General features: G+C 40.9%; 1 protein-coding gene across 1 annotated transcript; it reads left to right on the forward strand.

Annotated features, from left to right (window-relative positions):
- The first annotated feature begins 32 nt into the window (after positions 1-32).
- On the forward strand, positions 33-27,709 carry qsox1 (quiescin Q6 sulfhydryl oxidase 1). Its single transcript, XM_028588371.1, has 13 exons — positions 33-583; positions 1,468-1,568; positions 2,585-2,633; positions 2,806-2,908; positions 4,042-4,132; positions 4,423-4,568; positions 7,979-8,113; positions 8,197-8,326; positions 15,357-15,479; positions 17,150-17,288; positions 18,656-18,832; positions 25,241-25,402; positions 26,088-27,709. The coding sequence occupies exons 1-13, from the start codon at positions 265-267 to the stop codon at positions 26,870-26,872; spliced, it is 2,460 nt and encodes an 819-aa protein (XP_028444172.1). The 5' UTR covers positions 33-264; the 3' UTR covers positions 26,873-27,709.

Genomic DNA, 27,709 nt, shown 5'->3' on the forward strand with positions numbered 1-27,709 from the left:
GCAAGGTTATTTCCTGTATGAAAGCCGTGAAGGGGCAAACGACTGTAATTCTTGTCCTCGCGCGTCACTTAACTCGCCTGATATCAACATATTTAATCTTTACACAGAAGTTAACGACAACAATGAGAGAGTGTGGAGAGGGTGTGTTACTTTGTTGTGAAAGGTGTTTGGAGCTCTTCAGGGGGGAGGACCCGTAAAGCCTGCTGACCGGGAAAAGAGGGAGAAAAAGTTGTGTCAAGTTTTAGAACACGGAGGTGAAAACCGATGGGGTTAGCAGCTCGGACGGGGAAGATGGCGCGGCGCTGTGGCCGTGCCACGTCTCGGTTTACTGTAGAAATACAAATATATCCCAGAAGGATAGCAACATTCGCAATTTGGTTATGTTTTTGTCTTCTTTTCCCTTCTGTTGCGGAGACTGGACTGTACACCGCTTCTGATCAAGTCATCCTATTAAGTCAGGAAAATATCGAGTCGGTTTTGATCAACTCCTCAGCAGCTGTTCTTGTGGAGTTTTATGCTTCATGGTGCGGACACTGCATCGCCTTTTCTCCGGTTTACAAAGGTTTGGCGAGTGACATAAAAGGTTGGTACGGACCAGGCGCAAGTCACGTAGCTGCAGCTGTTTACAATGTTTACAAAGTAAACACTTTTCAGAGTTTGTTTCATTCACATGATAAGCCAGCGAAAAAGTCAAACATCCTAGTTAAACATTTTAGGACTGTAGTCTTTAATTAATTAGCTTAAATATTGCCTACGTCTCCCTGTGTTTTTTTTATAATCTGCATGGGAACAGTGAGAACACCAACTGTTGTTTCTATCTGTTAATTAGAGCATGTGATCTAAAGAATGTCTTTTTATTTATCCATCACATCCTCCTTTTCTCTGTAGCTCTTGAGCCAAAATAAATATCACAGAGCCATGACAATAAATATAATTAGGAATATAGCTGAGGGGAAAGTTTCTGATGATGGCACAAGGCCTGACACAGTCATGAGGTATTTCTCTCACACACAGTCAACAATGGCAACTGATGTCTTGGCATGCTGTCAAATGCTTTGCCTAGGAGGGTCATCCATCTAATAATTGAGGAGAATACAAGAGAAAAGATTAGGATTTCATGCAGATTAAATGACTGGCAGCATGGCAACCCTCAACCTGTTGATGTTTATCAGCTATAAAAACATGTAACAATCACTTCAGTTATTTTGCTACCTGTGATGAGTTTGTTGCCTTCTTTCATAAATAAATAGACATGTGGATAGATAAAGGTAAGTAAGGTCTATTGATAAACAGAATTCTTTTCTTGACAATATGGACTTCTTGTGTATTGATATACTGAAGTTCATATTGGCCCACTGCATGGCAGAAGGACAACATAAGGCCCACCCAGTGTCCGCAGACTGTACAGGGTGCAGTAGACCATACGCTAAATATTAACTGTGGCTCTATTTGATGTTTGTTCTTCAGAGTGGAAGCCAGCTGTGAACTTGGCAGCTGTTGACTGTGCTGCAGAGGAAAACAGGAAGGTCTGCAATGGCTTTGGCATCAGATCGTACCCCACTATAAAGGTATTATACAGTATATACAAACATACAATTTCTAGTCCATTCCCTCCCATGGTACTCCAATACATATTCTAAAGTGACCATAAAATCAGGAATGTTCACAGTTTTCCTTGAACATGTCTGGGGCCCCCCCGTTTTCAACACTAATACATTATGTTTGACTTTGATTAGCATGTAGTGTATAATGTGCATAAGCATTCTTGGAAACAAAAGACTTTTTTTTTAGATCAGGTACTTTAAAGAGGTATTTGATAAACCAAAGTCTATTCAAAAGTTTAACTTTCACCCCTAAGTGATCAGACTCTATCCTACCTGTTAGTATGTTTCAGTTGTTAACTACCGTAGTGATTTTGTTTTGTGATGTTTCTGAAACCATTATACATAAACTCTGTCAATTCTATAAAGGAAAATAACCTTTTTTGGGCTGTTTGTCATTTAGTAAATTCAAAATCTAAATGATCCACTTTAGAATATTGTTTTTAATATTCAGTCAACAGGGGATTTTTCTCCTTCTAAAAGTAGCAGTACGTGGGTAATGTACGAGCAACCTATGTTAAAAGGGTTTATATATAATTCTTGAAGCTCTGGATGTTAACGTGACAGATTGGGTTAGGTACTGTAGATGCAACAGTCTTTCCCAGTAGAGTTAACTTATGCATGATCAGCAGAAACACTCCAGCTTCAAACATCTGCATTTGTATTTGTAGCGTATCTGATTAGTCAGCAGTAGTGTGTGTTTCAGACTCTCCTTTCTGTCATCCAGCGAGAGCCAATGAAACAAAGAGCTCTTTCTGTTTGAACACACAATGGAGCTTTTAACATCTGCGACTGATTTGAATCAGGAAGGATTTAGGGGTCAAGGCGGGCAGAGGGGAAAGCTGCCTCCCACCCTCCCCCACATTACACAACATCACTTTGCTTCTCTCATGGCTGTGTGAGTGCCGTCTGATCTGATCTCACTTCTCTCTTTTTCACCACTTCCTACGTAACCTAAACCTTCTCTCTCTTTCACTTTGCAGTTCTTCCATGCTTATTCCAAAGCTGATTCTACAGGACAGGCCTTTAAAGGTACTACTACACACACAGAAGCAACTCAGGCCAGTGAAAATAAAGGAGGAGCCTTCACCTTAAATGTGTCTTTTATAGAGCGCGTCCAGTTTGCAGATATTTGTGTACATGCTCAGGTCTCGTTAGTAAATAATAAGTGTATAATGTTCTCTTGATAATCTTTGACCTCCAGCTTCCACTCATGATGTTCGGGTGCTCCGTCACAGGATCATAGACCAACTGGAATCCCATGAAGAGCCCTGGCCTCCAGCCTGCCCCCCACTGGAGCCCACCAGGTGCACGCACGCACGCACGCACACACACACACACACACACACACACACACACACACACACACACACACACACACACACACACACACACACACACATAGATTCTTCTGATTGATTTTTATTTTTTTATTATTTTTTTAAGTAACAAATGCCATAGATAAAAGTTAATCTGTCTGTCAATCACTCTGTTTATCTATATGTCTGCTCTACTGATAGCATGCACGTGTGCAGTCTAGTAGGATGTTGTGAATAATAATAATGTTTGTTAAACCTGTAGTTACATGTAGTTATTTGATTTGAGTTACATGTACAGTAAGGCTTAAATGCAAGTGAGTCCATATTCTTCCCCACATCTACCTATCTCACACTTTTATTGAACATGTATTATTATAGTTTATTTTAGTATTTTATTATAGTTCCATGTTGAGCTACAGTATTTCTTTTACCTTTTGTTGCAGAATCGTGCTCTTGTTGGTGTAGAAACACACATTCCCACCATACTGCATCAATTTATCTGATCTCATCATTAGCTGCCACCCTGTTATTTATTATTGTTTATTAATATTAGGTCTTCACTAGTAGGCCACACTGCTCTGCCCACATCCTGCCACGCATGTATTCAGACACTGCACACACAGTTTATTATCATAGTGGTGCAGGAAAAGGAATCCGGAAGTCAAGTTCATGTCTCATTTTTACATTTAAAGGAAACGTAACATTGTTTCTCTCAGAATCATGCAATTTTCTTCTTCTCCTTTTTTTCTTTTCTTTTTTTTCAAGCGGAAACAACATACTTGAAAGCAGATATCACACAGTAGCTTAAAAGTTTGTGGTTGTGGATGCTCTTCAGATAAAAAGTAGTCTTGTGGATAAAGGAGATCCAAGGCATTTAAAAACCTGTAAAAAAATAACTATTTCCAAATGAACTAAAGTCTTCTTAGATACATTTAGAATGTCCCTTTTTCTTAATTAGATAAAATATGTCATATGCTCTTATTTAATTCTTCCTTTTGATCTCTGCAGGATCAATAGCCTTTAAGATTTGTTGGTGATGTTTGGCAATTCTTCGCGGCTTAGTGTAACTTGTACCTAAGATTCCAGTCTTAAGTGTTTTGTCTGCTCATCTCTCTGTCCAGCCAAGCAGAGATCGACAGCTTCTTTGAGACCAACAGCGTTCAACACCTGGCTCTGATCTTCGAGGACACTAAATCCTACATCGGGCGAGAGGTAATGGCTCATGTTTCCGTCAACCTGAGCTGTGTGTTTGTTTCTCCTCTTGAATATTATTTATTTTTGTGCAGCAGAAGAGATGAGCTTTTAGAAATACTAAATATAGTTTTCTCTCTGACTATGTATGTCTTACTTTAGCCAGAAAGAGAAAGCGTGGTCAAAATAAGCTGTTGTAATGTTTGACTGGAAATGATTGCACATCACAGATAAACATGACATATGTTGAAATATAACATGACTACAATCTTTAGTTTGAAGTGTGTATATGTGTGTACTGTGTTCTTCAGGTAACCCTGGACTTGTTGCAGTATGAGAACGTCGCAGTGCGGAGAGTCCTGAGCACTGAGGAAGGTCTGGTAACCAAACTGGGAGTGACTGAGTTTCCATCCTGCTACCTTTACTCTCCTCAAGGCAACTTAACCAGACTCAAAGTGTGAGTATCTGTGCCGTCTTTAACTTCCACTGCATTATACAGTGTTCTGCTATTTATAACTACAGTATTATCATCCTGACAATGTTTGGCAGCTTCCACTAAAATATAAGAAAATATACATAATGTATTGTGCAGTGTAGAGATTTATGATGATGATAATAATAATTATTGTTTTCTACATTTTAATTGTATATGCATCCCTAATGGTAATATTAGAAAACAGAGATTTGTTACACCAGTTCATGAATACTGTATTTGCTTTTACAAACAGTCAGTGTCTGGTAGGTCTTTCCCTGCTGAAGGATGAGGTGTGTTTATATTTCAGGCATTAGTGACAGTTGTGTTTTTAGACAAATTACAAAGACCAGATAGCTAGCATTAAGGTTGTATCCCAAACAGATCGCTACTAATGCTGCGATCCAGGCAACCCGTAACTTGTGTTTTTACAACCTTCTACCCGTGAAAGTGCCCTGGAACGGCAGTCAAACCCGTAACTTACTACACGTGAACTCGTACCAGATCGTTGTACTCCCACTTACAGTTTTTGACGTCACACACACATAAACAACAATGGCAACCCCTGTTGATGCTGTACAGACGCCGGTGATTAACTGTGAGAAATAGAAATGAATAGACATAAATAGGCAACATAAAATAATTCCGCACATTGTAATCAAAACAATACACATTCGATTGTGTACTACTACAGGTTATTTTTATTAAATGAAGCCCAAAATATGTCTCCAACTAGAAATCGCTACTATCAGCTAGCGCTAGCTAACGTCAGCGTTAGGTAGCCGCAGAAGGGTTTGTCGTGACTTTGCCTGGAACGCTACCAAGTTGTGATTCATGATTTGAAGTCGTAACTTACGGGCTAAAAATTGTGCTCGGAACGCAGCATAACTAAGAAAAATAAAGTCACACAGGCCAGCGTGGAGGGCAGTCTACATTTATTAAACATTGTAAACTGTGATTGTATTTATATTGCATACTTTACTTTTTTTTTGTTATTAAGTAATTGTAATTGATTAAACCCACCCTATTTCCTGTCCCTTCCTACACCACACGAGTGAATTTTGCCAGCCGGATTTTGTTCCACCGAAATTGTGAGAGAGGTTACACCCTTATTATGTCTTTGGTTCATGAGGTTTGGTGACCTTGTAATTTCAGCATAGCTCTCTCCAACTTCCACCTGAGCAGAGGTCTAATGAGTCAGAATAAGTGAGAACACCTGTGTGGTTGCGCAGGACAGAACGTGAATTTATACAGTGTTTCCCCTATTCTGTGGCGCTGCACTAACAACGAGGGGCACAGGAGAATCGAGTCAGCGCTGGGGCAGACTCGCTGTCTGAAGGTTTTATTGTTCCCTGCCTTTCCCCACTAGCTGGTTTGGGACAGCCCTAAAAATGACAAACAGTCAAATATGCAAATAGTGGTGGCCATATTGTGGTTGTGCCAAACGCTAACAAGCGCCACCTCCAACTGGAGCAGGAGGAGCTTAAGTTAAGACCATCCAGATCTGCCGATTGTTATCTGTGAAGTACAGGACAATACACATTGTGAAAAACAATGTTGTAACTGTTCTGAATGTGTTTTTCTATCCACCAGTCAGCATTCGATTTGTAGGGCTAACATTTTTAAAAGCAAGTGGATGGATGTGATGTATGAAGCTGTGAGGCTCTTGCAACATGAACTGTTTTTGTGTATATCTTGTATGTTCAGTACCTGGTACATATTGATAATTTTGTATTTATCTCGATAACACCTCAAACTTTTTACAGTAATTTCCATTTAGCTTGATCTGAAATACACAAACACCAAGTTTATTTTCCCTTGGTTCCTATTGTTCCACACGCGACAACTTTGCTTTCTGCCGTAAACCTTCATCGTGTGCTCATTATCTGAACCCTATTCATGAGAATGCTTTTAAACATCTGGCCTCTTAATGGGATCAGAACATCAAAATCGCTCCCATTATTCACTATCATAAAGCGGCGCTGATCATTCCTCACCCTGCAAATTCATCTGCTGTTTCTGCCTCTTTGTTTGGCTGTTTCAATAACTTGGCATGCAAAGAGGACTCTTTTTAGTTGACAAATGCAAAAAGGAAATGATTTATTGCTGATTTATTTATTCACCCTCCATCTCTCCCCTTCCAACCCCCCTCATCTCCATCACTGTACAGAGGGGAGGTTTTTTAATTTCTTGCATGAAAACAATGCCATTGCTTTTCTGGCTTCACCTGCCAAACAAGCCCCAGCCGCACACGGCGACAGATGGCCTCCCATCATCGCTGAATGTCTGATTGATCCTGGGAGAGCAGAGTGTGCCTCGTGTGTGTGTATGTGTGCGGGGGCGTCTCACATCCGTCATGCATGTAATGCGTGCTGGTCCCAGGTGAATGCATTCCCTCCCAGCCCACCCTGACGCCTGCCTGCCTGCCCGCCGACCCTGGGGATCACTGGATGAATGGCTCTCCCTCCACATCTGTACACTCCCACCAGACACACAGGTGTAATTGAGTCCCTGGCTGGTGTGAGTGAGCGTGGGCCCAGAGTATCCATCCTCCTTATTACCATCCTGTTCCAGTTTTACGATATTCTCTTTCTCTCTCTGCCCCACTCTCTCTCTCTGAGAGAGAGAGAGAGAGAGAGAGAGAGAGAGAGAGAGAGAGAGAGAGAGAGAGAGAGAGAGAGAGAGAGAGAGAATTAATGGCTGTTGCAGGGTTATCACATGGCTAAATAATCAGCGATCTCTCTCTCTCTCAGTTCCATGCTACTCTGGCACCATCTGCTCAGTATTTAAAATGCATTCCCGTAAGTGTATAAAATATATGGCCACAAAGAAATACAGGTCATAAAACAATTTTTATGGAAGTGGACTGCTGAAACAAAAGGTTGAAATAAAAAAAACAAAAAAAACAGTGCATTTGTTTCAGGTTCCTTGCAGAATTAAAGCTATGCTCTTAACACATTGCTGTACAAACTGGGTTACATGAACACTATATGGCCAAAAGTGTACAGTCAAACATTACACCCACATGTGATTGTTGAACATCTCGTTCCAAACATTAGGCATTAACATTCTGCTATAACAACCACAAGTCTTCTATGAAGGCTTTATATAAGATTTTGGAACACGGCTGCAGAGATTTGCTCCCATTCAGCCACTAGAGCTTTAGTGTGTTCGGCCACTGATGTTAAGTGATAAGGTCTGGGGTTTCAGTTGATCACAAAGTGTTGGATGGTCAAATTCTTTCAAAACCAAACTCTTTCTGGACCTTCTTTGTGCATGGGATCATTGTAATGTTTTATCAGGAAAGCAAGAGAGGGGGTGTCCACGTAGGTTTGTGCATATAGTCTATGCTGAGTGACCTAAAGGTCTGTCTCACCTGTCCTTCTCTCCCTCAGCAACATTGAGGCTCGTACTTTCTACTCTTACGCCCTCCAGAGGCTGCCGGGGGTGGTGCGGTCAGGGAAGCCTCTACCGGTCACCCTAGACGTCCTCAATAACAGCACAGAGGAGCCCTGGAGACCCTTCAACAGGTATGAACAATACATGCGGCTCTGTCTTTTTGTATGCTCATTCTTATTATTTGTTGACGTGAAGTGTGTGATTGTGTGCCCAGGTCCAGGGTGTACATGGCAGACCTGGAGTCCACGCTGCACTACTCTCTGCGTGTGGAGGTAGCTGCCCATACTCTCATCAAAGGAGAGGCCCTGACTTCTCTCAAGAAGTACATCTCTGTCCTGGCAAAGGTAGAGTTAGCAGAGAGAGCAATGCATACACACAAAATGTGTAACAAATGATATACATTGATTAGGGCTCATTATTTTATAATATTTAGATTTTTGTTTTGTTTATTTGAAAACGTAAAAATTGCTGACCACACCTTTTTAACACAAAATCCAGGTAAAATATCTGATTTAAAAAAATAACGTTGCTGTATAATATATGCTGTATTTAATTAATTCATTGTTTTCTCATTTATAAGGATTCTCTTGTTTAATAAGCAGCTCATTCACTTTTTCCCTCATTTTACTCTTCTCTTTCTATTATCGGAAACATTTTCCTAGCTGTCCTTGTCACCACGGGACAGAGGATTGTTAACTGTAAACTAACGGTGATCAGGAACAGACTGATCTCATGAAGTGGCGTATGTATGACACGCCAATTCGTATGCCATTTTGGCGTGTTATCAAGACGCATAATCAACGCTGTTTGGCCGCCATTGACCTACATTACGTGTGAATTTTCGCCACAGCGAGTAGTAAGAAAGGACTTAAGTCCACGGAAGGAGGTTGGATTGGGTTGGGTAAAACACAGGACTTTCACCCAGGAGAGCCGGGATCGCGTCCCGCGTGTGGCGTGTATGTTTACATCCGCTGTGTACAGCGTAGACATACACGTGGATAGCTCAAAATGCGTACAGATAACACACCATTTGGCTTTTGGAATGTGGCATGTATGTTTACGCAAAGTCATGATGCCATGTTGTCAGGAAAGACAACACATTTTTGGTTCATAGGGAAATAAAATCTGTTTAAACTGATTTGTTTCTATAAAAAAAAAAACTTAAGTATAATGAACATCCAGTCAGAAATGTGTAGTTACAGCAGGTCACCACTAGATGGAGAGTTAGACAGCAGAATGTCTGCTCACATTTGAGATTGGAGCTGTTGTTTTGCAGCATTTAGCTCAAGGTCCTCTCTTCATAACATGTTTGTTTTATTCCATTAGAATCCATTAGATTATTTGGCAAATTTACCTAATTAATTGTTTTGTCAAATTCACTTTTGTTTTTCACCACGCACACACATTACTGAAAGCAGAAGTGGATGCCATTGACTAGAGCAGGAATACAAACACTCTCTAAGGTATTGTTGACCCTCTTCATGTTGGCTCTCAGGGGGATTAAAGCGTGGCTGCCACCCACAGACACAGCCACTACTCCTCCTCCTCTTCTTTCTCCTCCTCTGTTCTCCTCATGCAGTTTTGCAATTTTGGTGTCACACAGGCATTTCTGTATGTACTTGTGAACATGCCAAGCCTCTGTGGTTCCCCCTATCCTCTTTCCCATTTTTCTTTTCTGCTCTCTTCAATCTTCCAACTTTAAAGCATACATATTTCTTTTTATTTTTTTTTTTTTTTTTTTTTTTTTTTTTTTGTCCAGGGTCTCATGTTTGATTGATTTATCAGCTTTTATTTACATGCTTTTTCCCACTTTATTTTTCCGCTACTGATCACATGCTCCCTTGTTCCCTCTTTTCCTCCCTGAAGTGTGCCAGCCAGGCAAACATGTTGTGATGATGAGGCCTGACCTGCCTATTGGCTACGCACCAGGCTGTCTCACTGCCCTAGTCTGCCACCAATCTCTCTGATTATATCTCACTCTCTAGGGAAGCGTTGTAGCAAGCTAGGGTGTAACTGTGTGTGTGTGTGTGTGTGTGTGTGCGCCCCCCCACACACATACACACACACTGAACACTGAGGCCTCCCATTAGCTCCAGTTTGTTTAGTCAATAGTGGCAGGTCCGAGTGGTATTTTTAGCCTGTCCCCCTACCATGATGGACCAGCCACTCAGCAGGGCTTTGTGTAGTTGAGGAGGTTGTCATTGTTGCAGCTGACTTCTCCTTATTGTTGTTTGACTGAGTGATCTTTGCTACAAAGAGGCCGAATCCTTTGAGTCAGTCAGCTTGTTAAGAACAGTTAATGTAAGAAAAGCAAGTCGATGTGAAACTAGAGGTTTGGGATAAGAGTGGATTGAATGGCAGAAAATGCTTACTGATGCACTTTGAAAAGCAAACACATATTTAATGACTACATTTTTATATTAAGTTTCATAGAATGCAGTTCATATGCTGAATATAAGAAAATTAAATATAAACACCGTATGTGTATGTGACACCGGAACTCCCCGCGTGAGTCATGATTAGAGTGAAAGTGTATCATGATGTCCTGACCACAGTGCTGAGTGTCATCACTTTACACTGGTGACACATTTCCTCGATCATAACACAATTTTGAACTTTTACCATACAGAATAATTAGTGGAGAGTGTATTTGCATACACGAGGGTGTGTCTTTGCATGGGTGATAATGTGTGGGCTTGCCATTATGCATTTGTAAAGGGGCTGAAACTAATTATTATTTTCAATGTCAATTAATCTGCCAATTATTTTCTCGATTTAATCATTTTCTCTATAAAATGTCATTGCTTTTTTGGCTGACTAACAGTCCTAAACCCAAATTGTTGTTAACTATAGAGTTTATTTAATGAAAGACAAGAAAAAATCACTAATACTCACATTTGAGAAGCTGGAAACTGGAAGCTGGAAATCAAATGTTTGGTATTTTTGCTAGAACGTCACTTAAATATCAAAACAGTTGCCTATAAATATTCTGTATATCCACTAATCATTGTTCTGTACATCTTGAGGAAAAGCAAAGTCTGTGTGTAAATTAATATGTATTCTTTTTAGCTTTTACCCTGACCAAAAAAAAAATACACTGTTCGGTCCAAGAATTGTTTTTCCATGAATTGTTTCTTTCTTTCCAATCCACAATCATCCCATCATTTTATCTTTATCCAAACATGTAAACATGGTGGATGTTGGATTTCTTTTCTTTTTTTTTTTTTTTTTTTTTTGCACCCGGTCATAATATTACTAGATTTACTGTCTTGTCAGGAGGCTGAAGCCGGATTTATGAAGCCTCTACATGTATATGAGGATTAAAAAATTGGATCTTGGGAAGCATGAGAGCATTACAGCGAGGTTTTTAAGGATTACACCTCTATCCTGCTTTTCTTGAAAGAAGCCCTTCAGCCTAAAGGGGACAGAGGGGCTGGGGAATAAAACAAAGAATTAAGAGGGGGGCTTTGGTCTAAACGGACCCAGGCTTCGCCCTTCTCACGCCAGGGCTCAGGAACACCTATATTACCAAATATGCTCTCTTTTAAAACCAGCTGTTCATGTAATGTATCATAATAAGCAAGTCAACAAAAAATGTTGATTCTTTTGGCTTTTTTTCAGTAGGTTTCTCTCAGTGACAAATTTAAATATTTGTGTGTAAAGATGAGGCTGCTGTTTGCCTGGTTTCCACTCTGTGGCACGTGTCTGCAGCGTCCCCCCATGCTTCCCCAGTGGATTGAAGTTAGATTGTTACCAAGGGGCCTCACCCCTGTCTCCTGCCCCGAGCCTGGCCTGGTCTGCCGTGTTGCAGCCAACAGATGCCTCCCTCTCGGGACCCTCACCACAAGGAGCTTGCGGTTTCTCAAGTGCTGCTGATACTAATCGGATCAGGGATGACATATTGCCAGGGTGAAGGGGATTGTCATGGTCCAACTGGGATGGGGGCAGGAGGGATACAGGGTTAGAGGAGGGGTTGTGCATGCTTGTGTGTCTTTTATCAAGAGAGAGAGAACAAATGCAGAGGGAGATGTCTAGTAGAGATGATAAAATGGGTGTTTACAGTTTAATCACTAGTTATTCCCAATACTGAATTTGATCAGTAAAGATTTTTTGTTTTTTGTTTTTGTGTCACTGTGATGGTTTGTTGTCGATGAATCGTCTAAAACGAGCATCCTTATTGTCTCTCGTAATTACATTTTAAACACTTACACTGTTTCCAAGAGTGAGTATTCATGAAGGAGAGAAGTGTTCTGTAAGTACATTTAATACATATGTGGAAAACAGGCAGTATTATTTTTGGTATAACATTTTTAAACTGTTGGACTTCTTTTATACTGTAAATCTGCGCGATCACGTAGGCTTGTATCATGTGGACGCGCCGTCAGTGTTGTTGTCATTACTTAGAATTCCTCATGGGGGAGACAAGCAGAAACTACGCACTATAGCTTTAAATTTGAACTGTCTCACTGTCACCTGAATGTGTATGCTGTCACTTGACCTGTCTTTTCTTCATCGCCTGTCACTGTTTTTGGCACATTATAGATCAATATATCAGTGCAATATATTTGGCATATTGATTGACATTGTGCACCATCAATGATCAAGGCCAGGGAGAATCAGAGAAAGAGAAATCAATGTAAGATATATATATATATAGTTATAAAACAGAGCAAGATGAAACTGACTGATATCTAAATACATAAATATTGTTTGTTGCACAAATAAAATTATAAAGATGGTGAACATTTGAGTTTTAAGGCGATCACCAGACCCAGAGATCTCATGAATAGTGTTGCTTTGGTGATGCAGAGTTAAACCCATTTGTGAGAAACACCTGCGTTTTCTCTTCTGGTTAAATTCATATGGCTATTTAATGAGCTTTTCTGAGCGGTTGGCATCCGGACCCCAGATCCAGACCTAAACCTATTAGATCTCTTTCCCAGCAGTGAGCAGCACACATCAGAGGCCTTTGTCTGCTCTTTGCAACTATTACTTCAAGTTGTTGTGTGTGTGTGTGTGTGTGTGTGTGTGTGTGTGTGTGTGTGTGTTAGAAAAGTTGAAAATGTTTGATGTTGCAACAATATTAAAAGCAATTATAGTAGATGATTCATGATCAGTAAGGATTTATAAAATAGTTGTTTCTGTTAATTATTTATTGGGCCATGTTGTTGCTGTCACTAATATTGTGTGTGTGTTTTTGGTGTTGAAGTAGTGCACATCTTATTTATTATTATTGAGAATCACATAGTATACTTGCATTTGACTGTGATTTTTAGTTATGTAAGGCAGCTGCTTATGTATTGCTTACTAACCGATATGTTGAAATTTAGCTGTTTACGCACAGAGACAGTTTTCTGCAGGCCATGTTGATTAAAGTTGAAAGGCGCTGCATGGACTGCGTCAAGAGTGCTCTGTTGCAGAGGGAAGGATGGAGGACAGAGCAGGACTCTGTCAGCCTTGGACAAGGAGGTTTAAGCAAATCACTGGGGGTCTGGTTAAGTGGTCAGGGTGTAACACACAGATCCTGTTAGAGGGTGATGAATAGACGGCTGAGCCGTGTGTGTGTGTGTGTGTGTGCGCGCGCAAGATGGTCAGTGTATGCAGGTGTATTTAGTTTAACACATGGTGGAGGCCAATTTAAAAAGACTCAGTGATGCAAATCATAAAGGTCCACATGTTGGATGATCAAAAAGGATCAAAAATGGCAAACGTAGTAGAACAGTTTTTTTTTTTTTTTTTTTTTTTTTAAGCAAAAATGCCAAACCTTTGCTGGATCCAGCATATTAAATGTGAAGATTTGATGCTTTTGTTTGTCATACATGATAGTTAACTGAATATCTTTGTTTTCGGCTGTTGCTCTGACAAAAAAGACATTTCAAGATGTCACCTTGGGCCATTTGGAAAATTATAACGGGGATTTTCATTACCATCATTTTATAGACAAAATGATTCATCAGTTATTTAAAAAAGTAATCAGCCGATGAATCCCTAATAAAAAATAATTGTTACTGTAGTTGCAGACCTAGATGAAAGTTACCATGGAAATAGTCTATTTGCCTGTTGTTGAAGTCTTGGAAAAAGCTTGATCCCTTTTTCTGAAACTGGACCATTATCATAAACTGTTGCACAGAGAGGCTTACAGTAAGAATAGGAAGCACATTTAGCTGAAATGTATTAAAGCACTCTTCTCTGAAGACATCAGCTGTTTCTATTGTCAGTAACGTATGTGTGAAGACATGTTTGTCTGTGTATGTCTTTACTCTGTCATCACTGGTCTCAGAAACCCATCAGCTGGATTTCCTCTTTCTCTTTGTGTGCCTACCTCTGCTAGTTACAGTATCATGTTTCCACACAGTTGTGGTTGTTACCATGGTAGTGCTAGTTTGAAAGGATGTAAATACACATCAGGAGGAAGCACTGAGTAGACAGCAGCTAAGTGGTTTTTAGTGGCTTAGGAAATGGATCTTAATGAAGGAAGAGGCTTAAGTTCGGCTGCTGTCACATTTAGTGAGTTTCTTTACAGGGAAAACACTCAAACCACAACATCTGTGCAGGATGTAAACCTCGTGCACAACATAGTTGAGGATGAGTTGGTAACTGATAATCTAGGCATTACATTTCTGCTTGGTACATTGTGTGCATTAGTAGGACAGAAATCGTGTTCATCAAATGTGAAGATGTTGATTTGAAATGTTCATTTCAGGCAAAGGAGTGTGAACGTTATGGGGCATTAGTATCCGTATTAGCACATGGAAAATAAATCTTTTATAAATACAAGATTTTTACATAGAACATTAGCACAGTCTATATTTTTTAAGCTATTATGTGGTGCAAACTGTTAAGCATTTAGATTGTCATGTGCTCACTAAAGCATACAACTAATACCAGAGCTGTAAGATTGTATAAACTTTATCAGTGAATATTAATTAATGGATTATTTCATCTAAATGTATCTACCAACATAACTATCATAATTAAATAAAGGGACTACAAGTAACTGACAGTGTAGAGGAGTTTTGGTTCCTTCTCAATAAACTACACTTGCACTTAGAGCTAAAACTAGTACTACTAATTGGTTTGATTGATCAATTACTCAATTGACAGAATGATTCTCTAATGTGAATATATGCTGGGTTTACATGTCTTCAATGATAGTAAATTGAATAGTTTTGGGCTGTTGGTCGGAAAGAAGACGTCACTTTGGTTCCTGGGAAAATGTGATGTGCTTTTCTCACCATTTTATAGACTAAATGTCTAATGAATGAATCAATAACAAATAAATCGACAATGAAAATAATGGTTATTTGCATTTTTTCTTACATCTCATCAGCTTCAAAATCAACAATTTTTTTGTGCCCTGTTTAATGTCTGCAGTACTTTCCAGGCCGTCCAGTGGTGATGAGCCTTTTGAAGTCTGTAAACTCTTTGCTAAAGAACCAGACTGGCGATGAGATTTCCTATGACGCTCTCCGAGAGATACTGGATAACTCAGCTCAGGTGAGTCAAGGCAGAGCTGGATAGACTAATATCCAATTGAAGTTTTCACCTTATTCTTGAATATTGCGATGAACTTGGGGCTCATTACTGTCAGTCAAGCCAACATCATATGTAGGACATAGTTAACTTTTTAAGTCTGTCTTCCATCTTTGGTATTCATTGGATTCAGAAGTGGTCTGTCCATTACATGCTGCATCGAGGTAAGTACATGAATGCAAATTGAGAAGAAGAACATACTTTTGTGAGCCTGAGCAGGCAGGCATCTTAAAGGGAGAGGAAGGGAGACAAGAGAGGACCAGACAGGTAAGCAGAGGGCAGGGCATCATGAAATGCACCCAGACTGATGTGAGGACGTCTGTCTGGGAGTAGCCTCTTTGTTCCACCGAGATATCAAGGTCACCTGTCAGTCTGGCCACATAATCAGTTCAAAGCCACCTCTGAGGCATCAAAGTGATGCCTATCCTGTCAAAGAAAATGTTAAAATGTGATCCTGAAAATGTCTATAAAAACCCAGTATGAGTAGATAAAAATACATTTTATAAGTATCCAGATCTTTCAATATGTACTTTGTCCTTGTATCGGTGCCAGCACATACAGCTGAGGATCTATGTGCTGTTGTCTTTGGAATGAAGCCTGCATGCCTACAGTACCGCCCCTCGCAAATTGAAAGAGTCACTTACTTACATCATTAGCTTTTAGCAGGCAAATCAATTGATCAATGAATCAATGGGAAGGTATGAATAGACTTCGCCTCAGAGGAAATGGACTTTGTACACACCCACACACCAAAATCTTTACTATTGACATGTGAGTAACCCTGTCAATCACACCAGTGATGGCAATGCAGTGTGGCGAGAGAAACGACTTTATGTCAGAGAAAATATGTTATTGGATTCAACTGTGGCTCGTGGTTAGAGATCTGGATAGCTTCTGTTCATTAGTGGAGGGCTGAGCCATTAACCTAAGATTGACTTCTTATTGATCAAGAAAACTACATGGCTTTCATTAAGTTGAACAGGTTGGGAGATGCTGAAGAGGCTCTACTTTTTAGAGAATCTTTGTAGTCCTATTTAAAGGATAAGGCTGCGGTTATTCTCCTTTTTTTATTGTCAACAAATCCCATGAAAAGACCAAAACCATTGATGCGTTAACCTGTCTCTCAATACTTTCCAATTTTCCTATTCTGTCTGTGGCATTTAGACATTCTGTCCTACTGAGGATGTATTAAAAATGGGTCATGCATTATATATACTGTATATTTTTATTTTTTTAAACAACTGGGCATTATCATTTTTTTTATCAAATAGGATTAAATAATGCATTTGTTATATTTTCATCCACTTATGTTTCGCAGTGTTTCCCAACCAAGGCTACTTGTAGTTGTAGAAATAAAAGAACATGGCAGTGCAACAGTGTGGTGTCAATAGACGTATAACAAGGAGGAAAAAGCTATCTCAGGCTTTTGTTACACAGACAATATTTGTTAGTGGGATTTTTGATTTGGTCTTTTGTGGGATTTGTTGACAGTAAGAAAAATATATAATATCACCAGATTGATCATTTAAGCATTTTTTGTTTCCTACTTCCCATTTGTCAGTAATTTGTGTTTGTCTTTTTGTTTCTCTCTCTCTCTCTCTCTCTCTCTCTCTCTCTCTCTCTCTCTCTCTCAGTCTCCAGACACTGCTTTGCCTGAAGGAGAGAGGTGGGTGGGCTGTCAGGGTTCACGACCCCACCTGAGACGTTACCCTTGCGGGATGTGGACCCTCTTCCATACTCTCACTGTCCAGGCCAAGAACGCAGGAGGCACCGGTACACACACACACACACACACACACACACACACCCACACACACACACACACACTGAGTTTGTATTGCTGTGAAGGAAAAGGGCCACTGAAAGTTCACAAAGATGGGTGGACTGAGGATGAGGGCTTTGTGAGGCTTTGTAAACGATTTAGCTCAGGAATGTTTGGTGAACTGCTTTTTATTTCACACTGACCGGATTTAACATCACAGAGAACACATACAAATATCACAATGAAGTTTGAGTTTTTCTCCTATGTTTTGTCATTTTTGTCACAACTAAAATTGAGCCTAATTGTGATTGTGTGAAAAAGGATTATGTTAGATTAGTGGAATGTGAGTGGTTAATAAAACAGGCAGATGACCGGAGGCTCCACTCCTGGCTGGGACGTTAATCTCCCTTCAACACACACACACACACACACACACACACACACACACACACACACACACACACACACACACACACACACACACACACACAGAGGTTAATCCCGAGGTTTACGGACCATCATGTGACCTGCAGATGGACTGGCCAAAAGGGGCGTCCATCTGGCCCCCCACAGACCACCAGCTTAATGGGAGGATACACACACACACACACACACACACACACACACACGTACTGTACAGTATTGACTATCAGATAAAACTCTATTTATATACACCCACGCTGCATAGATTAGTAAAGGTGTGAACACATTAGTATAGGTTTAAACACAAGCCCATCCTTATTTTCATGAAGAGACACACTCCCACTATCAGTACGGTTCATCTGAAGGTCCTGCTAAATCGAGAACAAAACCAAAAAGCTCTAGGAAAATATGATTGTGGATTGTTTGAAGTCCTGAGACAACAGCATGGCCACCATTCACACAGAGGGTTAACTGTATTTAATCTCCAGATTGGGTTATCCCATTTGCATAGATAATTCATCTCAATAAGGGGTTAACCCAGCTCTCTGTGACTCCTGGCCCACATAACCGTGGGAATCCAGGAAACTGTGGACCCACACTGCCATTAGCAAGCTTTCAGGCTACAGCGCAGGTTAACAGGACATTTTAATGTATAGAAACAACCAGCTTTACAAGAACAGGTGATGGGCTTCAACTAGGAGATAATGACTTTGATTTAGCATTTATTTTTGTAAACATGCTGTTTTTTAACCATTGTTTTTAGTTGCATGTATTACCAAAGATGTTACCACAAAAACATTTAAAGTAACAAAATCAAGAAATAGAACGAAGTTGGTGTTAGGAAGGCGTTTGTGATATTTTTGTTATTGTGACATACACAGCATCACATTTCTCACTTTGATCAGATTACTGGTGCTCAACATTGACTGACAACATAAAATGTCTTTCCCCCCAGATCCTCAGGAGGTGCTGAGTGCGATGAGAAACTATGTCCACAGCTTCTTTGGCTGCAGGGCGTGTGCCGAGCACTTTGAAATTATGGCGACAGAGAGTCTGGTGGAGGTGAACACGTTGTCGTCAGCGGTGCTGTGGCTTTGGTCCAGACACAATCGTGTCAACAACAGACTGGCAGGTAGGAGTCAGCACGATCATCTGTAGCTACACAATCATCTGTAGCGACACGATCATCTGTAGCTAGTTTGCAAAATCCCTTTGGTGCAAACTAGAGGTGATTGTCCTTTCTATTTCAATTACAGCTATGGTACACAGTGTGTAGATGTTTCCCTAAAATGACAATGAAACTGCTGTTATAGCATCTTTAGCTTCCACAATGTAATGTATTTCTGAGTGAAATTAACTATGTGGGAGGGGTACAATTACTATTTAAATAAAATCCTTCATATGTCAGATTGGATCGCTCCAACATGGGGTTGGCTTAGCAAATATGGAGCGATACAAAGCTGTAGTGAGATACAGAGCTGTTGGCCTCCATCCACACCTCCCATAATATCATTATGCTAGCTACTATGACCAACAAGCTAACAACTCGCGGTTTTATATGATAGGTGGGGTTAGCTAGATGCCTCAAATCACACTTGATTGGATATATTTATGTATACGCCCCTAGAGTTCAAGATGAGTCATCAAAAACATGTACTAGGTTCTCCAGGCAGTGCCCTTGATCAAGGCACTGGCTCAGATCTGGAGTTGGTCCCCGGGCGCTGTCATTGGCTGCCCACTGCTCCCTTGAGGGATGGGTTAAATGCAGAGAATGAATTTCCTGACAACATAAATTCCCAATGTACGTGTATGTGACAAATAAAGTACCTTTACCTTTTCCTTTTAAAAGTATTTTAATGTTAAGAGGGATAGAGAGAAATTATGATATAAATCATTTAAAAAAAATCTAACCATATGCCAAGAGATAACTAAACAATCAACACAGGGTTAGAGAATGTGTTTTTTTATTTCACTGTGTCTTTAAAGCTAAAGTGCGCAACTATTTTATATTAATGAATGTCCGTTACATTTGAGCCATTGCCAAATGAGTTGCAACAAAGCTAATTAAGCCTATCAGCTCCACTCTCTCTGTATTTCTCAGTATGGCTATGTTTAGACAAGGGTGTGGTCTGGCGCAAAAGTCGCCGGACCACACCCTCTCAAGTGAAGATCATTACCTCTTCTGAAGAGTCCATGTTTTTTTTAATCCTCTGTGTCCTTCTTGGCTACTAGCAACTGCATGGAGGAGGGGGTGGGGGGGTGCGCGATCATTGAAGGCATGCGTCATGTGGATGCGACAGTGTTGTTGTCATTACTTAGAATTCTTCATGGGGGAGACAGAAACTACGCACTATAGCTTTAAAGTGAAGACCATATTTCCCACAAACTACTTTCTGCTATAAAGAGGATGTGTGCTTTTGTTTTGAGGGCCAAAAGAAAGATAAGACATGATAAAGGACCCTCATAACAAGGAACATGCATTCAAATGAGACTGTAAAATCTTGTGTAGAGGTCAGCACAAAGTGTCAGCCACCTTGGTAATGGTCTTGTTTGTTTTGGGGAATTTTTTGTTTTGAACTTAATGTGGTAATTTTTTAATCGGTAGAGCTCAAACGATTAGCCATTCAGTTTATCAACAGAAAAATGTAACTGCTACTATTTTGATACTCGATCATTTCAATCATCCTTCAAGCAAGAACACCAAGGTTTCTCTGGCTCCCCGCTTCCCAAATATGAGGATTTGCTACTTTTTGTACTGTTCGCCAGACAAAACAAGCAAGAAGATGTTACCTTGGCTTCTGGGAAATTATAATGGTAATTTATCACTATTCTCTGACATTCTATAGATAAGACAAAATGTATTAATCAAATAGAACAACTAATAGTCAGTTGCAGCCCTAATGCAGAAGAAAAGAATATGTTTATTTTGTATATTGGCCCCTATACAGGAGATATATATAATGTATATAATAAAAAAAAAAAAGTTGTGAAGCTGATGTTCCACGCCTTAGTTTGCTAAGCCATTCCCGTCCCTCCACTTATTCCATCCCATCCTTTCCTCTTTCCACACTCCTCTTTTCTGTGACCGTCCACACCTTGGGATCTTAAGCATTACCTTATTCAATTTTGGGGGAAGATTGTCTGTTCATGGTCAGTTAGTCTTTTGTAATACGACTAAGAGGGTTGAGGGGAGGAGGAAGGATGGATCCTCAGATCAGACACCAGCTGTCACCCCGTCTTAGTCCTCCAAGCATCATCTGCTTCTGCCTCACCCATTTTCTCCTGACCCCCCTCTGCCATCTTCCGTCCTTCTCCACACCCTTACTTTGATTCTCTCCCATACCCCACTGTCCCCACTTTATCACCTTACCAGTCCTCAACCATTTCTTGTTCATATCTCCTCTAGTCTTATTTACCCCAAATCATGCTCATTCGCCTTGTCCTCATAGGTTTGTACCCCAAACTTCACCCCTTCACTCCACTGTACGATTTGTGTCTTTGAGAAATCTATGACTAGAAATTTCTATCCAGATCATTCATTAAATGCAGCATAATTACCGACTTATTAACTTGTATAGGCCATACACAGAAATAAATCTTATCTTTCCTTTTTGCATCAGATTGCACTTTTTCCTCTAATGCTCAGTCTGTCTCGTCTTCCTCTGCTTGTAAATGTATAAAGTTTTCTCTCTTTTTTGACGGTACTGTATCAGCGTATTACACTTCTGCACATCAGTCTCGAGAGTATTAAACAGCTCCTAAGCATCCCTCCTCTCTTATCTGTGTTCATATGATTTTATTAGGCACAGGGCTGTCATTAACAGCCCACTTTGTTAAATCACTATCTTTTGTTTGTGTTGACTGCCCCCTCTTCTATCTCTGGGACAGCTTGTGTCCTGAACAGCAGGGGCCAGAATGACACCCGTCCCTGCGAGTGTCTGCACCCCAGACGCTTAAAGACTATTCAACCCGCCACCTTCACCCATCCGTCTTCCCTCTCTTCCTCTATCTCTGTTGCAGTCTTTCTCTCTTTCCACTCACCATCCCCTGGGACTCATATCCTGCGCTTGACAAGTAATGGCACAGCATCAGCACAGCATCCTTGCAGGATGGGTCCCCTAGGAACCAGCCCTCTTTTTACACACACACACACACACACACACACACACACACACACACGCACAATTCCCAATGTATTGTGTTACAGCAGGTGGCTAACACCATGACACAAGCCACACACTCTCCCCCTCCTTTCCTCCCTCTCCCAAACCCACACACACAGCCTTTCCGAGCATGGGTCAAGTTGTGGCGTGTGGCAGGGGGAGTTAGTCATGGTGGAGGGTGAGTCGTGGGTCCTCAGGGGATAAGTCGGGTGAATCGTAAGGAGAGAGAGGGAGGAGAAGGGGGTTTGGCTGTGTTTGTAGCAATGAGTGGCGGTGTCTCCCTGAGGAGTGCACACTCCATCCCTCCATCCACTCAGCCCCTCCTCTCCCCTTTGCCTAAAGTGGAGCTCTTTAGCAGGCCTCCCTGCCCCTCCTTTCGGGAGCAGCCATGCATAAAAGAGCAGCTATTTGTAAAGCGGCCGAACAATTAATTTAGCTGGCAACAAAGAGGCCCCAGGGCCCTCTGCCTCCTCGCAGCAGTAGAATTAAGACCGGTGGCAGCTCAGTCTTGTTGCTGCTTGTCAACAGGCTGAGACTGATTCACATTTCTACAGACAAAACAGCAGCAGGCCTGGCTATCTTTAGGACTGTGTTCCCATGCATACATCTTTTTTCCATACTAGTGCCAAAACAGCACCTGAGATTTCAGTACTAATACAGGGGTAGATGACATTCTCAAATGTTAAATGTTGTCCTAACACAAAGTAGTCTAAAATTAGCAACATTTTGACTCAAACCAGAAACTAATGTACTGTACTGTTTAAGGAGTATAGTAAGACAAACCCCAGTTAGTTAAATTTGAGTTGGGCTTGAACCCCAATGGCATATGTTGGGGAAACAGCAGTTCCATTAGGTCGGATGGTTACCCTTAAAGGATAGAGCTGTACAACTACAACTCAGTGTGGTACATAGTATTTACTTATTTATAACAACAGAGCCTCCATGATCTCAATGTCACATTGAGTGCCAAAATTTGTTCCTTTTTTTTGCCCTGGGATTTTTCTGGAAGCTTGCAAACTTCAATCTGCTGACAATCTATGCTTTTCCTTTGTATACCACAATGGAAATTAGTCTTGGACTTGAACGGTTTGTAATTATGTGTGATTTAATGTCCTCTGTCAAATAAACTAAACTAAACTACACATTCAGTGCCAATTTTCAGTATTTGACAGTTTTAGATTATATGGAAATGTGTGCTCCAGACACATTTGAGTTGGTATCAATACAAGTATCGAGGTTCACCCAAATGTGAGATGCATCATAAACAGAATTCCTGGTTTAGGTTTTGTCTCGATTATCTAAATGAGCAAAATGTCTGACATCATGCACACTGCCCAGCAGTCATGATGGCTCGGTATGCCATGTGGTGTAGGTGATCATCACTTACAGAATTAGTGCTGAGGAAGCTAGTTTGACGTACTGAACAATACATATTTATACCTGATGAATATGTATGCGCAGCGGTGATGACATCTCTGTGACAGGCCATTGTGGCAATCTCAATATGGCTGGTATGGCTAAAGTCACCCTGGCCGCAAACGTGACAAGCTGATTAGAATAAGGAAAGAGATCTGAGGCATCTGTGGTGTGTGTGTGTGTGGTGTGTGTGTGTGTTGTGTGTTGTGTGTGTGTGCGCTCTCACCTGCTGAAATGTATAAAAGCCCACACACCCACAGGCTGCAGCCCATCCAGGACACAGTAAAATTGATGTATCCTTTATGTAAAGTACTGTATGCAGAGTACATACACACATGCATATGACTGAGATTAATCTTGAGCGGTGTAGAGAAGGAGGAGGAAGCGGGGACGTAGGTGGTGGAGGATGTAAATTGACAGTCCTGTAAAGTGACAGACCTGCTGCTGCTCTCCTTATTTTTTTTTTTCTTCACACACACACACACACACACACACACACACACACACACACACACACACAGAGGCCTGTTGGTGACAACAAGCAATTTATTACTAGATGCTGCCCTGTGTGTGTGTCCTTGTGGGAATTTGTGCAGTGTGTCTGCTGTGTATGAGTATTTTTTGCGTGGATGCCTGTTCCTCTGCCAGTCTGTTTGCATGGATGTTGTTTGTGAGTGACGAGGGGCGTTAGCAGGCAGCGGCTACATGAAAGAAAACATGTTAAAGGAGAAAGTTTCTAATTCATTAGAAGGGCAGCTCCCCTCTGAGGTTTCTGTTGCTCTCATGTTCAATTTGGAGATTGGAGTTGCTTTCAAAGGGGTGTGAAGGGACAAGACAGTTGGTCCAGAGCACTGAGGTCTGCTGCAGGTGTGTGTGTGTGTGTGTGTGTGTGTGTGTGTGTGTGTGTGTGTGTGTGTGTGTGTGTGTGTGTGTGTGTGTGTGTGTGTGTGTGTGTGTGTGTGTGTGTGTGTGTGTGTGTGTGTGTGTGGTCCACTTTGGCCACATCTATTATCTCACCACCCCTCCCACTGGGACATCCCAGAAGCCCATTGATCATTGTTAGACCCTGTCATACTCTCTCTCTCTCTCACTCACACACACACACACACACACACACACACACAAATATCAATCCCTAGATTACATTCACACAGACAGATGATTTACATATACACACTTAAACACATACACATATGCATATAGGCACTTAGTATTTACGAGCACTGTGACAAGATCAAATGGGTTCAACACAGATTGCATCCAGTCCTCAAAGCACTTACATCCTCAAGTCAATGCACTAACAAGGAGAATAAAAGAAACAACAATGGATGAAGCAGCTGACTGGGCGCTTTATGTTGTGTGATTCCTGTATGTGGGAAAGAATCTCGAGCCATGCAACATTTTCTGACCTTGTTTATTATCTACTATAAGTTAGCGATGTACATATTAGTTTGTTGCTGTGAGAAAGCCGTAGTAGTGGAAGAAATGGGCCTCTTTATTTAAATTCCTGCATTAAAAAAAGTACATAAAGAGTATTTGCAGGTGATGTACTTAAGTATCACAAGTATGTATCTCAATGCGTCATATTATCTGAGTTAATCATATGTTTAACATTCTGCAAAGTAACTTAAATAAATATAGTGGAGTGTAATGGAATAGAGGTGCATAAAGTGTCACACAGTTGAAATAATCAAGTAATGACACTACTTGTGTAATTGTACTCAGGTCGTTTAGTAGGTAGTTTTATAGAAAAAAGGCATGAGCCAATAATATATGTCACTAGGTTTAATTCTGTGGCTCTCGGATTTTTAATTTTCAACCACCCAGCTACCCTTTATGGTTGCAATTCATCCTTTCCCCCCTATGTTGCTGTGTGCTTGATCTTTGCTCAGTACTAACGTGATCAGGACTCTGTTGTACAATACATTACATTAACCCTACTTTTGCATTCATCTCTGCAGGTGATTTGAGTGAAGACCCCAACTTCCCAAAGATCCAGTGGCCTCCACCAGAAATGTGTCCAGCCTGCCATACGGTGAAGGAAAACGGGGAGCACAAGTGGAGTAAGGAGCAGGTTCTCCCCTTCCTCCTGTCCCACTTCTCATCCAGCAGTATCCTCACAGGTACAGGTTAACACTATAGTTTCCTTTTCTGAAGAGATCATATCTCATGAATTCAAGGATTTTTACCAAACAATAGAAATGTATTTCTTCCTTCTACCTGCCTGTGTAAGCAGTCTAGAGCTTAATAATCATGACATCGTCCTGTGTATTTCCTTTTTGTTATCTGTATGTGAAGTAAGCAGCTCAAAAAAATATGTTATGTAAATATAGTATGTGTGTGGATGTGTTGTAAAAGATCCTTGTTCTCAGTAAATGAAAAACATAGGAACAGTAATGCCATACAAACAAAGAAGGAGAAACAAGGTAACAAAGAGTCTAGATAATCCCGCTGTCACCCAAATTCCTTGTACAGTATCTGTCACTTATTTGTGTCGAGTTTTTATTTTTTATAATTTGGGTTTGCCAAATTATATCAAATTTAGAGAATGTATCCTCTAAATCATATCAAGTCTTCTCTAAATGTAAAGTATAATAAAAGACAGTAGTTTTCTTTTAATATGTGAGTAATACTTTTTTTTGTTGTATTGAGTGAATAGCAAAAAAAAAAAGAGTTTCTGAGCTGAACGTTCACCATTGATTCAGATGAACCAAAGATGATAAGTAATGCCTCTGATTCTAGATTAAAGTTTCTAGATTACAGTTTAGAAATAACTTCCCTGTGTCTTTCTTTTCCTCGCCCTGTCAGACTACCTCGAAGATGAAAGCCAGATCCTGGCAAAACAGAGGGAAAAACATGCGAGTCAGCAGCAAGCTTTAGAAGCTCAGAAACGTGTTGAGAGGAAAGCCAGGGAGGCCTTGGACTCAATGGCACATCCTCTGCCATCGCAACCCGCCATGCAAGAAGAGGAGGAAGAGGAGGAGGAGGAAGAGGGGCCGCAGGAGGAAGAGGAGGAAGGTGGGGAAGGAGCAGCAGCAGCAGATGAGATGGAGGGTAAGACATCTGAGACAACCCCCTGGGCCAAGCCTGAAATGGAGGTGGGTCGAGGCCGGCTGCAGGCCCACAGGAAGCCGAGCATTGTGGGGATGAGGATGCGAGAGCTGCAGGAGGACATCGTGGATCTCGACTCATTTGTCAACCAGCACTACAAGGCCAAGGCGCTGCGGGTCAAACAACGCACCCTGCAGAGGAAGGAGGAGCAGGAGCCCTGGCCTGTGTTTGGGCTCGGCATGGAGCTGGATGCAGGGCTGGGGATGGTGGGCCTGCAGCCTATGGAAGCAGACTTTGAGCAAGATGTGGGGCGGCAGAGAAAGCGGCTGCAGAAGCGAGAACTGACCGGCCAGTACTTTGTTGAGGAGGCCGAGTTGAGCCACAGGGGACGCTGGATGACTGTGCTGAGCATTGGCTTCTCCAAAGTGGACATCAGCCTGTGTGTCATCCTTTATTTCCTGTCCTCCATGTGTCTTCTGGCCATGTACCTTTTCTTCAAGACCCGCCTCAGACCACGGCGGGCTAAAGTAGGCCTGCCCTGAACCAGAGTGTATCCAAATTGGAGCTGAGTCCGCAATGATTAACGTTAATTAGCTTCATGTAGGCTAAGGTCGGGGTTAGTGCTAGGGGATGTGTTAAGATTAAGGCGATCTTCGGTGGTCCACTTAACTGTTACCTACAGCCAAAGTATGCAACAGTGTGTTTTACCCTGAATGTTGTGGATGGGTTATGTCTAACTGGAGAGGAGGAGAAGGGAAAATTAGCAGACCACCTTCCAAATCTTTGAAAATTGGGGCGGGGGTGGGTCCTTTTAAAATTACACTTAACCTGGCTTCCAGAGCTTTATTAGGCATCACCTCAACTGTGGAAAATATGTGCCTAAAGATATATCTTTCTATAAGTGGGCTTCTGTTTGTGGTTTGTGCCTGAGTTAAGGGTAATCCATATTTTGATTTTTGTTTGACCACTTATGAAGGATAAAATTAAACCCAATATGAGAGGATTTTCTTTTTTTATTTGTAAGAAGTAAATGCAACTAATAAGTGATTTGAGTTATGGACATTTGTAACAGTGTGATTTTTCTTTCGTTATATTTTTTATATCTTAGAGTAGGAGAAAGACCTCCTACACTACTTCCCTGTGTACTATGATCAGAATAACCAAAATATGTTTTTATTTCAGTCACAATTTTTTATATATTTACACGTAAAAAATATTTGAATCATTTGAACTTAATACTCAAATAGGTTATTCTTCGATTTTAAAAAACATTTTGTTGTATCTTAAATTACAGACGATCTGTTTTCCCTCCAATCAATCACTGAGATCTTTGTGTTTATCAAGTCAATGTATCAGGTAATAAATTAAATGTTTCTGCA

The sequence above is a fragment of the Perca flavescens genome, chromosome 9, assembly GCF_004354835.1.
Source record: "Perca flavescens isolate YP-PL-M2 chromosome 9, PFLA_1.0, whole genome shotgun sequence".
NCBI classification, from domain to species: domain Eukaryota; kingdom Metazoa; phylum Chordata; class Actinopteri; order Perciformes; family Percidae; genus Perca; species Perca flavescens.

Bases quoted from the DNA above. Each gene is read 5' to 3' on its own strand.
- qsox1 (XM_028588371.1), top strand. From the start codon at position 265: ATGGGGTTAGCAGCTCGGACGGGGAAGATGGCGCGGCGCTGTGGCCGT. The intron at 2,909-4,041 runs GTGCACGCACGC...CTCTCTGTCCAG, and splicing joins CCCCCACTGGAGCCCACCAG to CCAAGCAGAGATCGACAGCT. The intron at 25,403-26,087 runs GTACAGGTTAAC...TCGCCCTGTCAG, and splicing joins ATCCAGCAGTATCCTCACAG to ACTACCTCGAAGATGAAAGC.